At 36.1% G+C, this 17,105-nt stretch overlaps 4 protein-coding genes across 4 annotated transcripts; all 4 read left to right on the top strand.

Moving 5' to 3' along the window:
* Positions 1-598: 598 nt before the first annotated feature.
* On the top strand, positions 599-847 carry K444DRAFT_486940 (uncharacterized protein; the record flags this gene model as incomplete). The annotated part of the gene is given in 3 exon segments (XM_024873130.1): positions 599-687; positions 702-717; positions 737-847. Coding segments are annotated over 3 exon segments (216 nt in total), but the record flags the coding sequence as incomplete, so codon positions are not given.
* Positions 848-9,353: 8,506 nt separating this feature from the next.
* K444DRAFT_549306 (uncharacterized protein) lies at positions 9,354-10,339 on the top strand (the record flags this gene model as incomplete). Its single annotated transcript, XM_024876443.1, has 3 exons — positions 9,354-9,740; positions 9,879-9,938; positions 9,986-10,339. 3 exons carry the CDS (start codon positions 9,354-9,356, stop codon positions 10,337-10,339), a joined length of 801 nt encoding a protein of 266 aa, XP_024726263.1.
* A 367-nt stretch (positions 10,340-10,706) lies between these two features.
* On the top strand, positions 10,707-13,232 carry K444DRAFT_505332 (uncharacterized protein; the record flags this gene model as incomplete). Its single annotated transcript, XM_024873388.1, has 2 exons — positions 10,707-12,374; positions 13,158-13,232. Coding segments are annotated over 2 exons (1,743 nt in total), but the record flags the coding sequence as incomplete, so codon positions are not given.
* Positions 13,233-13,586: 354 nt separating this feature from the next.
* Positions 13,587-14,042, top strand: K444DRAFT_488222 (ankyrin; the record flags this gene model as incomplete). Its single annotated transcript, XM_024873159.1, has 1 exon — positions 13,587-14,042. A coding segment is annotated over one exon (456 nt), but the record flags the coding sequence as incomplete, so codon positions are not given.
* Between the last annotated feature and the right edge of the window lie 3,063 nt (positions 14,043-17,105).

Below are 17,105 nucleotides of genomic sequence, written 5' to 3'. Positions count from 1 at the left end.
AAATAATAAAGTATAAAACATATATTTTTCTATTAATTACTTATTTTATAATAAATAACTAAAGAATTACTACTATTATTATTAATAGAATAGTTATATTTCTTAAGAAATATTAGGACCTTTTTTAAGTATTTTCTATAAAAGCTATAGGTATATTATCTAACTATTATATAATAAAGTATTATATAGATTTAAAACTAAAGTTCTAACTATTATATAGTTCTATATATACTTTATTAGAAAGAGAGCTTAAAGTTCTTTAGAAATATCTTAATACTAGTCTAGAAAAGAAATAAATCCGTTATTTTACTAGCCTAGCTAGTACCCTAATTATATTTATTCTAAAAAAAGAAGGTAGCCTATATTTATATATTAATTACTAGAATCTAAATAGAATTATTATTATTTATTAGTAAAACTATAAATAGGCTTTATAAAGTAAAGATATATATAAAGTTAGACTTAAAAAATACTTATTATTAGTTATAAATACGAGAGAATAATAAGTAAAAAAATAGTATTTCGAATATATTATAAATATTTTAAGTATTATATTATATTTTTTAAATTATCTAATATTCTAGTAATATTCCAGGTATATATTAATTATATATTAGTAAGCCTTATAAATATTATCTATATAGTCTATCTAGATAATATTTTAATTTATTTAGAAAATCTAGAATAGTATATAATAGTAGTCTAATATATACTCAAGTAATTATAATAATACTAGCTTTTTATAAACTTAGTAAAATACAAGTTTAATATAAAAAAAGTAAAATTTCTGGAATTTATAATTAGCCTAGATAATATAAAAATAAAAGCTAGTAGAATTATAGCTATTAGGAAATAGCTAGCCCTAAAGAATAATATTCGAGAAGTCTAAGTATTCTTGGGTTTTATTAACTTTTACTAAAGATTTATTTATAAATACTTTAGGATAATAAAAGAATTAACTAATTTATTAAAAACTAATAGAAACTTATAATATTATTTTAGTTAAATAAATAAGGTAGATAGGATATTTAAGAAGCTATAAATTATATTTATAATAATACTAATTCTTTATTATTTTAATCTAGCCTTAAAAATTTATATAAAAATAAATACTTTAGGATTTGTAATTATAGATATAATTTCCTAGCTTTTTAGTAAGAAAGTAGAAGCCAGATAATACTTTATTATTTTTTATTTAAAGAAAATAACTATAATTAAGAGCAGATATAAAATATATAATTCTAAGCTCTTAGCTATTATTTTAGTATTTTATACTTAGTAATATTACCTAATATATACCTGATATATTATTATTATTAAGATAAATTATAATAATTTAAAATACTTTATAACTAAGAAAAAACTAAATAATTAATAAATAAGATAGGCAGAAAAGCTAGCTATTTTTAACTTTGTTTTAAAGTACTAGTTAGGGTATAATAATCCCGCTAATAGATTATTAAAAAGGCCAGACTTTATAGTAAATATAAATAAAAATACTTTATTACTTATATTTTATAATAAGCTATAGAATATAAAATAAAGAGTCCTATAAATAGTAGTAATAAGATACTATACTATTCCTATAATACTGTAATTCAAGGCCTAGAAAAAAGGAAATAGGTATTTCTTAATTAGTAAGATACTAAGAAATTCCAAAAAAGAAATCTATTTTAATAATAAAATAATACTAGAAATATTATTACTTGAGCCTATTACTAGTATAGCTAGTTATAAATAGTATATATTACGAATTCTAGCTAAATAAGTAACTAAGTTCAAAATAGTATATAAGAAAAGTAAAGAGATATTACTTAAATTATTATTATAGTACTAAAGGCTCGATTTATTAATATAATACTAGTAATATAAATAGTTCTTAAAAAAAACCTTTACTAGAGTTATTAAGACTTGGGAACTTAATATATCTGAGTTATTAAGATATTAGAATACTATTTATATACTAAATAAGCCGGCTCTTAAAAAAGAATTACTATAAGCTAATTATAATAATCTTACGGGTAGGTATTTTAGTACTAATAAGATACTAGAGATTTTCTAGAAAAAGTATTTCTAGTAAAATATAAAAAAGAATATAAAAAACTATATTAGAACTTGTTCTATATATTAATAAACTAAGGTAAAGAGATATCTATTATATAGTATACTTAGTTTATTTCCTCTCTTTTCTAAGCTATAGCAAGAAATTACTATAAACTTTATTATAGGACTATTTTCTTCTAGATTTCATAATAAAATATATAATTCTATATTTATTATTATTAATAAATATATAAAAATAATATAATATATTCCGATTATTAAAGAGATCTTAGCTCCTAAGTTAATAAAGCTATTTATATATTATATTATTAAAGACTTTAGTATACCTATAAATATAACCTCTAATAAAGAATCTGTTTTTATAAATAAGTTCTAGTTAAGTCTATATTTTTATTTAAAGATTTAATAATAACTAAATATAGTATTTTACTTATAAACTAATAAATAAATAGAGAATCTAAACCAAACTCTAGAATAATACTTAAGATATTATTCTAGTTACTAGTAAAATAACTAGATAATAAAGCTTATTCTTATAGAATTCATATATAATAACTTTATATATTTAATAATAAGAATTTCTCTATTTTATATATTATACGGATTTTATTCTAGTATTAAACTATATATTAAGGATAATATTTCAGAAAGAGAAATACTAGTAATATAGGAAAGAATATAAAAAATTCAAGTAAAATAGAAAGTACTAAAAATATAATAATAAGAAATAATAAATATATAAAAAAAGTACTATAATAAGAAATATATTAATAAGAAATTTAATATATATAATAAAGTTATATTTCGTATAAAGAATATTTAATAGCTATAACCTAGTATAAAGCTAGTAAATAAATATCTTGGCTTCTTTAAAGTTCTAGAAATTATAGGAATATATAAATAGATATACTACTTAGAATTACTACTATTATATTAGATCTATAATATTTTTCATATTTCTTTCTTAGAACTATAATACCCGCAAGCTAGTATTATAATAGAACTAGAACTGGTTAGGATTAAGAGTAAAGAAAAATTTGAGGTAAAATCTATTATAGCCTATAAAAAAAGCAAAAAAGAAAAGAAATATCTTATTTATTAGAAAGGCTACTTACTAGTAAATAATATATAGGAACTACTAAGTAATCTAGAAAATTTAGCTCAAGAATTATAAGAATACTTAAAAAAAAAAGTAATATTATAATACTATTAGCTAAATAGAAATATAAAAAATAAATGCTTTTATTAGAAAACTATTAAAAAAACCATATATTTATTCTTGAAAAAACTATATAAAAATTATTAAGAACTCTAAAAACTCTAATTTCTATATCTTATAAATACCCTATTTTTATAATTACTTTTTATTATTTTTATTATTATTCTTATTAGAATTCTCTCGAGAAATAAGTAATAAATTAGTTTATAAAACTATTAGCTATTAGTAAGAAATAAGAAAAAAGTAAGCTTATTTAATATTAAAGAATATTAATTATATTATTAAAAATACTTTATACTTATACTAAACTAGTAAGAATTACTTAATTTATTTCTTAAATTATTAGGGAAATCTATTAGTCTTAAATAATAGCTTTAATATAAGAAATATATACTATTTAATATAGAAAAAAAATAGTAATAGCCTTTTTTTTTCGGGTAAAGAATAAAAAAAACGCTTATATATATTAATAGCTTAAAGAAAGTAATTTAATTATATTATATATATTTAAGAAACCTTAAATAGTATTAAAATAAGAAATAAATAAAGGAAATTATAACTTATAAAATTATACTTCTTATTTTTAAAATAATAGTAATTATATATTAAGTAATTATTATTCTTAATATAAATAAAGTCGGGAAACTTAGTAATATTCTTGAAATATTAAAAATAGTAAAGGCAAATTAAAAATATAAAAGTATTAGCCAAATAAGTAATAATAGGCTAATAAATACTAAGAAAAGTATTTATCTTAATAAATAAAGAAATAAAAAAGGAAATTAGAAAGGAACTTAAATAAAGCTTAAATAAAACTTAAAGAAACTTAAAGAAGCTTAAAGAAAACTTAAAAAAGAAAGGCAAGAAACGAAAAGAAGCTAGATATAGTATTATAGTTAAGGAAAGGGAAAATTAGTTAGTAGGAAAAAAGAGGCCTTTTTATAATACCCTTTCCCTAAATAGTAATTACGAATTTAGAACTAGCTCTATACTAGAAATACCTAGAAAATTCTAAAAAAGGAATTTATAAATAAACTAGAAAATCAGATTAATTTTTCTAAGCTTTTAGGCCTATAAAGTAATAATTTATTTGCAAATAAAGGCTAAGTTAGGATTTATAAACTAATTAGAAAACCGGAAAAGCTTCCTATCTAATAGTATATACTATACCCGTACTACCTTTATAAGAAAGAATTACCAGAGGCAATTTACGGGTTAGCTAGGCAGGATTAGTAAACTATATCCTCAAGTCTATTACCTGGCGTAATAATAAGGCAATTATGGGAAGTCTTTAGGGAGGACTAATAGCCAGAAAAGTTTCAGGGAATTATTTATAAAGCTATTCGCAGTTTCCTCAGGCCTCTTAGGAACAAGGGCCCAGAAAGGGGATTAATATAATAGGTATACGTAATGGCGTATAGATAGGTATTAGATATCGTAGATCTAGTTTCCTATTTTAGGTAAAGCTTATAATCGGAATTATACAGGTAATCAGAATTATACGGATTACAGGAAATCATATTTCCTAGTTAAGTAAAGTGCTTCGCAGGCTTGGCTAAGTACTAGGGAATATATAGGGAGACACTTCTAGCTTTGGAAAGGGGTATTAATTAGTCTTTTATTGAAATTAATTCTTGGAATCAGTTACACTTGCAAGCGTCACTCCGCAGCTTACTTACCTTGACTACTTGTATATTACCCTGCTATTACGTGCCTTACAGGTACGTTTCTCTTTCTTCCTCTCTTACCCCGCTACCCCGCTAATTAATTTAGATCCTCACACATATATAAAATGCCCAAGAAACCTATTAAATAAGGGTATAAAATCTACAGACTTGCGGATTACGGATATATATATAATTGGATATAGAGCTTGCGAGAAAAGGGGCTTTAAAAAATAACTCTTTATCCAACCCTTATAAATACCGGTTCTCTCATACGAAATCTGGCACTTTCCCTCCCACGCCGCTACCTTATAATATACCTCGATAATTACTTTATCTCTGTACCCTTATTTTCAGAGCTATAAGCCTGTAAATTTAGTACAGTGGGTACTACTCGCCCATACAAGCTATTTCCATCGTGTTGCATGGCAACTGCGTACTAGTAGTCACGTGCAGGCTCACGTGACTACATTCCTGTATTTAAGCTTTGGCCACTCGTGCCACACCTCTCTTTCCTCTTCATCTATCAATATATTATTATTACAATACAACAACAATGTTTTATTGTAATACATCGGAATTATTAGCAATTAAAAATCGGTTCGCCACGAAGCTAGAATGGAATACCTTGCTTGCGGCAGTGGTTGAGAATATGCTTTGCTTAGCTTGGCAAGATAATAGTATTGTCTTAGCTTTAAGTAATATTCATACCGTGGATAAAGCAGAGGACTGGCGAGTAAAGGAGAGAAGACATCCTGTAAAGACGTCCACAAATGGGCGAATCATACGGGAGGTTTTTGGCGAAATACTAATAAAAGAGCTTCAGATTCCCAGCTTTATTAATGATTATAATTAATATATGGGAGGGGTGGACCTGGCAAACCAATTCAGGGAAGTGTACGAGAGTCACAAGCCTACCCTTAGGAATTGGTGGCCCTTGTTTTACTGGCTAATTGAGGTAGCCTGTATAAATGGTTATAGGCTTTACCAATTAAGTACAGTGGAGGAACGCCCCCTTACGCATTTGCAATTCAGAATCGAGCTTTATTGTAAGCTATTAGGGTATTCTGAGAAGGTAAAGCTAGCGAGCTTGCAAAGGGGATTGGGGGGTAAGAGGGTATTTAATCCCGAAGCCCCGCACTTGCATTACTGGGAAAAACGCCTTAAAAGAAGCACGTGCACTTGGTGTTCGTATGAATTAAAGTGCAAAAGGGTCTTAGGAAAAGGGGTAAATGGTATAGCAAAACGCTCACAGGGTGGGTGTGTTTTTTGTGATATACCGCTCTGTAAAGAGGGGGAGTGCTGGCAGCGATTTCATTTAAGCGATGTAGCTTACTAATAAATTTGTATGCAAAGGTACATAATTATTATGCTCCGTGTGCCAGGCGAGCCCCCCCGTTCAGTGCGGGACCCCCCCTTGCTAGCGCCTGGCAATGTCTCACCGGACGAAGGGATAGTGGGTCCGATATTCGCCGCACTCTTATGCTTCACTCACGCCACGCCTCACCCTATTTTTAGCTAATCAGAGCACGTAGAAGCTTCTAGCTTACAGTACAACTTGCACTATAAGAGCGGCAGAAAGCCCAGTGAGTACTGGCTCACTCGAAGTAGAAAGCAGTAAAGACTCATTGCGTGCCTTTAGTGGTGTGAATCGTGGCATGAGAGTGAGGCGAATGTTGGACCCACTATAAGTGTTTAGGGGGGGGGGGGGGGGGGATAGTAATAGTCGGACTTGACGTCGCGCTAAAGGGGCCCAACCCTTTAGTCGGGGAAAGCAAGATGTCCCGCACTGTGACGGCAGGAACAAAGCAATGGAACGATGCTCAAAGATCTATGATTACAATGTCCTACAGAATCTAAAGCTAAGGAGAGAAGGAGTGAGGTGTGGCAGTGGATAAGTAGGTATGGCCAAAACCACTGAAACGCCGAGCTTTGGAAGCGAGCTTGGTTTGAACCATAGCTTGGAACCTTAGCTGAAACCAACCCCTTGGCTGAAACCACGTTCGTATTAATCATGTGACACCAGCCGTTACAATATTAGTAAATCTATTTCCTAAAATATTAGAAATTTACTTTAATTAAATATATAATTAAATAAATATTTTACTAGAATAAATTAATTAATCTTGGAAATAAAATCCTAAAAGAGAAATATAGTTATAATATATATAAGGTTATATATAACTAAAGAATATATAATAAATCTCGAATATTACAAATATTAATTAAGAAGATTAATAGTTCTTTAATATTATAATTATATTACTATTTATATTATAGGCTTTAAGCTTATAAATTACTAAATATATATATATATATATATATTATTAGGAGCTTTTATTTAAAGAAGGTTTCCTTAAACTTTATAAAAGAAATAGAAACTAGTTTTATATTAAATTTAATATTATAGTTTTATAACTTATTAATTTATTCTATTATTTTATTGCCTATTAATAAATATCTTATATTATAAGTTAATTAGATAAATAAAATAAATATATAGAGTTTTTAAAGGAAATTAAGAATCGGGAAAGTTTTAAAAGATATATATAAAGCTATTTGCAGTTTTCTAAAGCCTTTTAAAAATAGAAGCTTAGAAAGGAAATTAATATAATAAGTATATATAATAATATATAAATAAGTATTAAATATTATAGATTTGATTTCCTATTTTAAATTAAGCTTATATCGGAATTATATAAATTATATGAGATTATATTTCTTAATTAAATAAAGGGCTTTATATATTTAACTAAATATTAGAGAATATATAAAGAGATACTTTTAGCTTTAAAAAGGGGTATTAATTAGTTCTTTATTAGAATTAATTCTTGGAAATTAGTTATACTTGCAAGCGCTATTCTAAAGCTTACTTACCTTAACTACTTATATATTACTCTATTATTGCGTGCCTTATAATACTTATATAATTGAGAATTTAATTCCCTTCTAGCTCCCTTCTCCCGTGCTTAGCAAGCTAATTTTTGCAATTTTATTATAAAGTAAGGCTTTCTTTTTCGGCTATTCTTTAGCCCCCGGCACACGTACAAAAAGTGGGCAAGAAGCACGTCCCTCTCTTGCTCCTTATAATTGCTTAAAAAGTATATCCTCAAGGAATGCTTATATACTCAGGGTATGCGCATATACTCCGCACGCCATCGCGTGCCAAAGGTGCGTAACAGCGTGCCCCTAGCCTATTAAGGTCCTAGTATTAGTAGAAATAAGCTTTAGAACTCCCAGAATTAGTACAATAGCTAGTTCCCAATAATAACTGTCCAATCACCTCTTCGAGCTCTCTCTGCCCCCCTTAACTTGCATGTATTCTCCCATTTTCGAACGTAGCCAGTATAAGGAACCTCCCATAAATCATCGAAGGAAGCTCGGATGGGGATCGTTGATATTGAGGGTATGGATTTGCCCGGGCTTAAGGTTTGAAATCAATGACTGGAATGAAGGTGATTAAGACATGGTGTTCGCCATCTCATTCCGTATTAGGATCGAATGTAGGAGGTGCTTTAACTACGCTCTTGGATCGACGTGTAATTGGAGTGCCGGTAAGGGTAGGAGAAGAGCCGTGAACGGGGGCCTCAGAAGTAGGAGTGCTAGACACGTCAATCACTTCTTTTCGGACGTGACTATGGGCCCGCGAAGTAGGACTCGATTCTACCGGTATCAATAGCTTCTTTTTCTTCCTTGGATCCACTCGTGGTAGGACTGCCCTGCTGAGAAAGACGCTAGGCTGTTGGTATTCGCCCGTTTTGGGAGGGAATCGTCCCTTGGCGCCTCGCCGGTCTGGCGCTTTGATCAACGTGCGCCGGTCATGTGGAACTTAATATATCTCGATTGCAGAGTACGTAGATGCGTACTTGTGGAGATATTTATGTTATCGGTGGTATCCATATGATGTTGGTGGTGGTTGGGGGTAAAAATCTAGTGAGGCGGTAAGGAAGGCTCGCTTACTAATCCACGATATATTCTGCCGTAGCTTTCGATGCGCTGTTCATCATCACTGTCTGTTCACGGAGCGTCCGTCTTTGCTTATTCATTCATCAAAACAATATTGTACTTTGTATTACGGTTCTGTTAGATCTCGAAGATATTGAACTAGTCTCGTGAAAAGTCTAGCGCATCTCGAAGCAGCCTAGGACAGCAAGCGCTATTGCGGCGTAGGGCAGCCTGGTCGCAGTTGATAGGATTGCCAGATTCGCAGTGTTGCTACCAGGTTGAAAATTAAAGGCAAGCACGATTGCGATCAGACTATGGACTTTGCAAGCAAAGGCCTGACCTATTATACACTAGCTACGATGCCATCTCTAAGGAACATACTTTCGCGAAAGAAGGAGAAGGAAGACACCTCTCGCCCTCGCTCGGCGGCTGCCCCAGCCATTGTCGAACCCTCTGAAAATATGCCATCTATTGAACAACAGACCAGTCCAACCCTCCAAACCGATTCACAACAGACGGGGCAAGCCCCGACCTTTAACCGCACCGAAAAATATGGCTTATTTCCGCTTCACCCGTCAGTCTCTGCCCCTGGCGATGTCGAGGATCAGGAAACAAATTCCTTGGATATTGTAGCAGTTCACGGGATAATGGGAGACGCCTATGACACGTGGACTCACGACAATGGAAACTTTTGGCTCCGAGATCTTATACCGAAAGACTTGCCAGGCGCTCGAGTCTTTTCATATGGATACCCCGCATCAGTGTTTTGCACATTTAGTACAGGGACTCTCGATGAATATGCCAGAGATCTATTGGAGAAATTGAAGGGAGAGCGCAGGAAGAAAGAGGTTCGTACAGTTGAAAATCCCCCAACGCGATTTAATCAGTGAGGTTGAAGAGTACGGATTATCTTGTACTTATAATACCTGCACGTTATTCATATTCTATGTGCTCTTCACGTACACAAGTCTTTAACACTTCCCTAGGATCAAACGCGCCCAGTGATATTCGCCTGCCACAGTATGGGGGGACTCGTGGTCAAGAAAGTATGATATACTTTTTGCGCTAAGATCCTTACCTGACAGCAACACAGGCACTCGTCATTGCCAAGATTGAAGATGAATTGTTCGATCCTATCCGAAAATCTGTAGCCGGTATCCTCTTCCTCGGCACACCTCACCGTGGATCGTCTGAAACTCAGTTCCCGATGATATTGACGAGCATAGCTAATTTAGCATTGCGTGGAACGTCGCGGTTTACTGGAGCTATGAGATCAGATCTCATTGAAGGTCTTAAGAAAGACTCTAAGAGCCTTAAGGAAATTTCAACCAGCTTCAGAAATCAGACGCGAAATATGAAGATCGCCTCTTTTATTGAGCAGAGTTGCACCCCACCTGCAAAGTCAAGGGTATGTTATTCCTCCAGCGAGTCAATTGGCCCGGGTTAATGCTAATGCACGGTGGATAGATTGTCGATGGTATCAGCGGTATTATGGATATTGCGGACGAGAGAATTGTACCTATGCATGACTGCGATCATAAAAGCATATGTAGATTCACTGGAGGGACTAGTGAGGCATACAAAAGCGTTTTGAACGTGCTCCAGGATTGGGTCGAGGAGCTCAATCAACGTCAGTAGTCATTTATTCAAGAATATCTACCTGTGAAATCGTGTGGGGCCGAAGGTCTCGCACCTTGTGACAAAAGCTTATTTCACGGCAGTGAAAGACGAGGCAATGACATTGGAAGACCTTTGTATGACTTCCTCGACCCTTCACCTTCTCTGTGGAATGAAAACGCTAACCTGTGTAAGCCTGCCTCCAATCCCTCGCCTTTCCCGAGATTACCCACCGACGCCAAGAGGCAGATGTCCCAGATCGAGCTTATTTACATACATGTGAGTGGGCACTGCAACATAAGTCGTATACGGCATGGATAGGCAACGAACGCGAATTGCTTTGGATTAAAGGAAAGCCTGGTGCTGGGAAGTCAACATTAATGGCGTTTATTTATCTGTCATTCCAAAAAAATACTCTTTCGAAGCAGAGCTTATGTCTCGACTTTTTCTTCCATGGACGGGGCGCTGCACTACAGAAGACTCCAATTGGCATGTTTCGGTCTCTCTTGCATCAATTGTATACCAAGGTTCCTTCGGTCCGACTACCAGTACGCGCTGCCTATAAAGAGAAGAGAGTGTTTGGCGAGGCTGGGACGGGTTGGGAGTGGCAGCGCAGAGAATTGGAAGACCTTTTCTCCATTGCTCTCATTCGCGCCGCCAAATTGCTGTCGATAACCATCTTTGTGGACGCGTTAGATGAGGCTGGTCGCGATGTTGCAAAGGATCTCGCTGAATACTTCCACCGCTTGAACGACAAACTTGCAGCTGAGAGAGGCATGGCAAGAATCTGCATCTCCTGCCGGCATTATCCAATATTATCAACCAATACCAGTCTCAAGATCTGCGTTGAGGACGAAAATCACGATGATATTGTAAAGTACATCAAGCACAGGCTCAATACTGAAATTCCAAAACGGGAAATGGCGACACTCTCAGTTGACGAATGTCAAGCACTTGAGAAGACCATCGTCGAAAGAGCATCAGGAGTATTCCAATGGGCACGTCTCGTTGTTCTTCTGATCATTGATCTTAGTCGACAAGGAGAGTCGTTGGCTTACATTCATCAAGAGTTAAGCAAAGTGCCACAAGATCTCGGCAACATTTACGAACATATTCTCATGAGGGTCATTGAACCTCGGAATCGGACGAGAACACTGCATCTGATGCAGTGGATCTGCCTAGCCGAAAGACCACTATCGGTGACAGAGCTACGGTTTGCTATTGCCTCAAATGACGTCCATATTCATGAGCCCCGACAATTCTGCAAAGATACAAAGGACTTTGTAGACACTAATGTGCGTATGGAGAGGCTGATTACTAGTTTATCTGGTGGCCTTGTCGAGGTTAAGCATCACAAGGCAGAGTCCACTGTACAATTCATCCATCAATCTGTTAATGATTTTCTACGATCGGATGGTTTAAAGTACCTTGCTTCACCGTCTCCTACCGCGTTGTCGGCGGATGTCGTTATCGGCCAAAGTCAGCATCGACTATGCAAGTCTTGTGTTAATTATCTGAGCTCAGAGGAAGTTCTACTTGCTGGCTCAGCATTACGGGGCACTTCGTTGAATGACCCAGAAACGGAAAGATCCCTACTTCTAGAGTCTCTTCCGTTCATAGACTATGCTACAAGGTACTGGTTCTTACACGCAGAGAAAGCTGAACATCTTGGAAGTTTGCAACAGGACGTTGTCCAGCAACTCGGATGTCCCCCAGGACAAGCTTTTCAGACTTGGATAAAGACCTTTCGTAACATAGCTAAATATAACGCAAAGTGTCCTGAGCTGGGATCGACACTACTACATGTCGCATCGAGCTCTAATCTTCGAAGCGCTGTCCAGATTCTTCTAAGCGGAAGTGTGAAGGTAGATGAACGAGATGATTCAGGTAACAGTGCACTTCATTATGCTGCTCGCTGGGGTCACATAGATCTGGTCAAAATGATCCTCGATGTTGGTGCTAATATAGTGGCAACGAATAAAGACGGGAGTACGGCTCTAGAGTGTGCAGCCGCAAATGGGCATGAAGAAGTTCTGAAGCTCTTACTAGGTCAGGGTGCAGATATTAATCAGAGCACTGGAGTCTCTGGCAATGCCCTATATGCTGCCGTTCTAGGAGGATATAAGGGAGTAGTCCAGATACTGCTAAACGAGGGAGCCGATGTTAACGCGGAAGGCGGCCGCGACGGCACAGCGCTGCAGGCGGCTTCGTCTAGAGGGCACGCGGCCATCGTCACACTACTGCTCGAGAAGGGAGCCAACGTCAATGCGAAAGGCGGCCACGACGGCACAGCGCTGCAGGCGGCTTCGTCTAGAGGGCACGCGGCCATCGTCACACTACTGCTCGAGAAGGGAGCCAACGTCAACGCGAAAGGCGGCCACGACGGCACAGCGCTGCAGGCGGCTTCGTCTAGAGGGCACGCGGCCATCGTCACACTACTGCTCGAGAAGGGAGCCAACGTCAACGCGAAAGGCGGCCACGACGGCACAGCGCTGCAGGCGGCTTCGTCTAGAGGGCACGCGGCCATCGTCACACTACTGCTCGAGAAGGGAGCCAACGTCAACGCGAAAGGCGGCCACGACGGCACAGCGCTGCAGGCGGCTTCGTCTAGAGGGCACGCGGCCATCGTCAAGCTGCTGATCGCGAAGGACGGAGTCAACCTGAACCCCAAGGATTCTTACGGAAAGACGCCGCTGTCGTGGGCGGCAGAGAACAGGCACGAGGGTGTGGTTAAGCTACTGCTCGCTACCGACAAAATCGACCCGAACTCCAAGGATTCTGAGTATGGACGGACAGCGTTATTGTGGGCTGCAAGGAATGGACATGAGGCAATAATTAAACTGCTACTCAGTACGGACGGAATCGACCTGCACTCTAAGGATTCTGAGTATGGACGGACGCCGCTGTCGTATGCGGCAGGGAGCGGGTGTAAGGAGGTGGTCAAGCTACTGCTTGCTACGGACGGAGTTGACTTGGACTCTAAGGATTCTTCCTATGGACGGACGCCGCTATCGTGGGCGGCAGGGAGCGGGTGCAAGGAGGTGGTCAAGCTGCTGCTCGCTACGGACAGAGTCGACTTGGACTCCAAAGACTCTTCCTATGGACGGACGCCGCTATCATGGGCGACAGGGAGTGGGCATGAGGCTGTGGTCAAGCTGCTGCTTGCTACGAACAGAGTTGACCCGGACTCCAAGGACTCTTCCTATGGACAGACGCCGCTGTCGTGGGCAGCAGAGAATGGGTGCAAGGAGGTGGTCAAGCTGCTGCTTACTATAGACAGGGTCGACCCAGACTCTAAGGATTCTGAATATGGACGGACCCCATTATCATGGGCGGCAGGGAGCGGGCATGAGGCTGTGGTCAAGCTACTGCTCGCTACGGACGGAGTTGACCCGGACTCCAAGGACTCTTCCTATGGACAGACGCCGCTGTCGTGGGCAGCAAGATATGGGGACGAGGCGGTGGTCAAGATGCTTCTCACTACGGACAGAGTCGACCCGAATTCCAAGGCTAACAATGGACTAACGCCGCTGTTGTATGCGGCACGAAACGGTCACGTGGAGGTGGTCCAGCTGCTACTCGCTAATAACAGTGTCAACCCAAACCCCAAGGATTATAAGTGTGGGCGGACGCCGCTGTCATGGGCAGCAGGAAAAGGGGACGAGGTGGTGGTCAAGCTGCTGCTTGCGACGGACAGAGTCGACCCGAATACCAAGGATAGCCACGGACGGACGCCGCTGTCGTATGCGGCATGGAACGGACACGAGGCTGTAGTGAAGCTACTACAATCCCATCATAATTTATCTCTATAATCTACGTTTCTACTCGGCCTCTTCCTCCTCCATACTCAATCCCAATGAACTTCTTCGGCTTCCGAGACATGGAAAGAGAAGTTATTCCCGATTTAAGAGACCCTTCGATAAGCGATCAACTTGATCCGAAGTTGGCCACTGTTTTAGTGGGAAAGGAGAAGCGTGGAAGAGGTCGGTGTTACAACCGAGTTAGCTAGAAAGAAGGCATAACTTTGTCAAATTTGGAAGTTCTTTAAGATTTCAAGTAGCAGGAAACTATTAAGACAATACAAACTTAATAAGTGCAAAGTACTATAGAAGTCATAATAATATATCATGCCTTCGTAATCTCTTATAATCTGGGAGCAAACTCATTACTATTGTAAGGTGTTACGTGCTGCGTACAGGCATATATATAGCTTCTTTACTGCCCTTAGGACACCATCATTCATACATATATTTACACAAACACACCACATTCCGCTTCCACAGCTTGTCCAGGCCATGATATGAGGCAAGAAGGTCCATAAGATAATTCGTAACCTTTAGTCTCTCCCCCAGAATAGGCTAAATGTCCTCGAAATGCTTGCATGCTACTATACTATTCAGCTCCTTTGGTGGCAGCCAAAATTTTACTCTTCCAAACCTTGCATAAAATCCCAGCGTATATGCGATTTGTACTTGGAACGGTTCGCTGGCGTATTCTCCATTATCATCTTCCGCAAAAGCCTTCCAACCCTCTATTACACCCTCTGAATTCACAATAACAGCGAAGCCTACTCTGGTTCCGCACTAAACCCTCTCTATTCTTCTCTTCAAGCTTAACTCACTCTGCTTCTGTAATATCTCCTGGCAATGGCAGAGATGACACTCCAGCTTAATACTCGATTCAACTCCGCGTCTGACTTTGCTTGCACTTCCAATTGGGAGCACATATTGCATTTGTCCACATTGGCATCTATGACAGTATCTGTGTCATTACTAAATTCGACCAAATTATCTTTCCTAAGATGATTTATGTTCTGGGTGTCTTTGTCTTTTCCGAGCGTGGGTAGGTTTGCTTTAACCTGCGTAACATTCTCTCGATTAACTTGCTTCGTATGCGTAACGTTTGCAAAGTAGAATTAGAAGGATGGTACACAGATAGTTTAAATGATTAAATTATGTAACTACCGTTATTGCGAAAATCCTCAACAGCCTTGCCCCTTGCTAGCCGTCTTCTTCTGCCTGATTTGAGCGGCGTCGTCTATAGCCTTTCTCTTTCGAGTCAAAGGAGTCATCTTCGAAACGGGAGGGGAAGAATTGTGAAGGACTTCTTCACGTGTTCGAGAAGCAAACTGATCAACGGGTATCGTTTCAGATCAAAAACCTGGTTTTAATGGCTCAAGCTCTGGCTATTCAAGAGGGATGCCAGGTGACTATGTCCCATCTGGAAGTGGCTATTACCGCATGCGAGGATTTCGAATGCGATTTCAAGGGCGCGGGGCCGAAGGAAGCTATGAACGGTTATTTTTAGCCGGGACCGGTGTATTTTTTAGAATCGGAGGGTTAGGATTGATGTTTATACGCTCAGCCATGTTTGTATCTAGGTTCAAATCAATATGGGAAGACAGACAGATAGGCCGGTTCCTCAACCGTGCCTCGCTTAAGTGGGAGACGTCTCCCAAGGCTGACCAATCGCGTAGTTCGTTGTTTCACCCTGGTAAACTCGCTACTATTACGGAGTAGGTAGGGCAGAATTTTAGGCGGTGAAGGGTCAAAACACTCGAGCACCCGAGCACTTGAGCACCAGAACACCAAAACTATGAAATTCAAAGCTACGAATTGCATGCTACTCAAAATTAGGCTTGGAATTGCACTAAAATTATACTGAGACTCATACTTACTATTTATAAGAAGCTCTTTATATATTGCAATAAGCTATTTCTCAAGAAGTTATTTTTTTAAAAGCTATTTCCCTAGAAATTGCTTTCTAAAAAGCTTTTTATATATTATAATAAGCTACTTTCTAAAAAGCTCTTTATATATTATAATAAATTATTCTTATAAAATCAGTTTCTAAAAAGCTCTTTATATATTATAATAAGTTATTTTCTAAAAAGCTTTTTATTAAACTCTTTATTAAAATTTAGTACCGGATATAATAGCGGAATTAAAGTAATAATTAAGGCTTAAAGATCCGAGAATTTCATATATTAAAAATATTAAGCTAAAGAAAAAAAAGAAGAAATAAAAAAAAAATAAAAAAATACTATTTAAAATTATTAAAATACTGGCTATTTAAATAAAACTAGTTAAGTAATAGCTATTTTTATATAATTCTAGCTAGTACTATTATATTAAATATAATTTTTTTAGCTTAAATTATTATTTAAATAAAGGAACTTAAATAATTTATAATATAATTATTAAAAAAAAATTTATATAAAAGTATATTTTAAATTAAACTAATTATATTAAAAATTATATTATTATTAGTATAGCTATTTCTTTAAAAGTTATATATATAGTTATAAAACTCGAAATATAAGATATAAATAATGAAATATAAGTAATAAAATATAAGAAACGGAATATAGTTATATAATCTTGCTTTTTATATATAATTTAATTAGTAGTTAGTTTTTATTAAGCTTAGTAAATTTAGGAATTATATATTAATATTGTAATATTATAATTCTTATTTCTAAATATTAATTACTTTATTAACTTAATATACTAGTATTTTATATATATTATATAATAATACTATATATTACTAGTAAATTAATACTAATTAGCTTATATATATATAGATTAGAAAAA

Source organism: Hyaloscypha bicolor (genome assembly GCF_002865645.1).
Source record: "Hyaloscypha bicolor E unplaced genomic scaffold K444scaffold_191, whole genome shotgun sequence".
NCBI lineage: Eukaryota > Fungi > Ascomycota > Leotiomycetes > Helotiales > Hyaloscyphaceae > Hyaloscypha > Hyaloscypha bicolor.
Note: the sequence above shows the minus strand (reverse complement) of the source record. Positions and strands in the feature narration are given on the sequence as shown.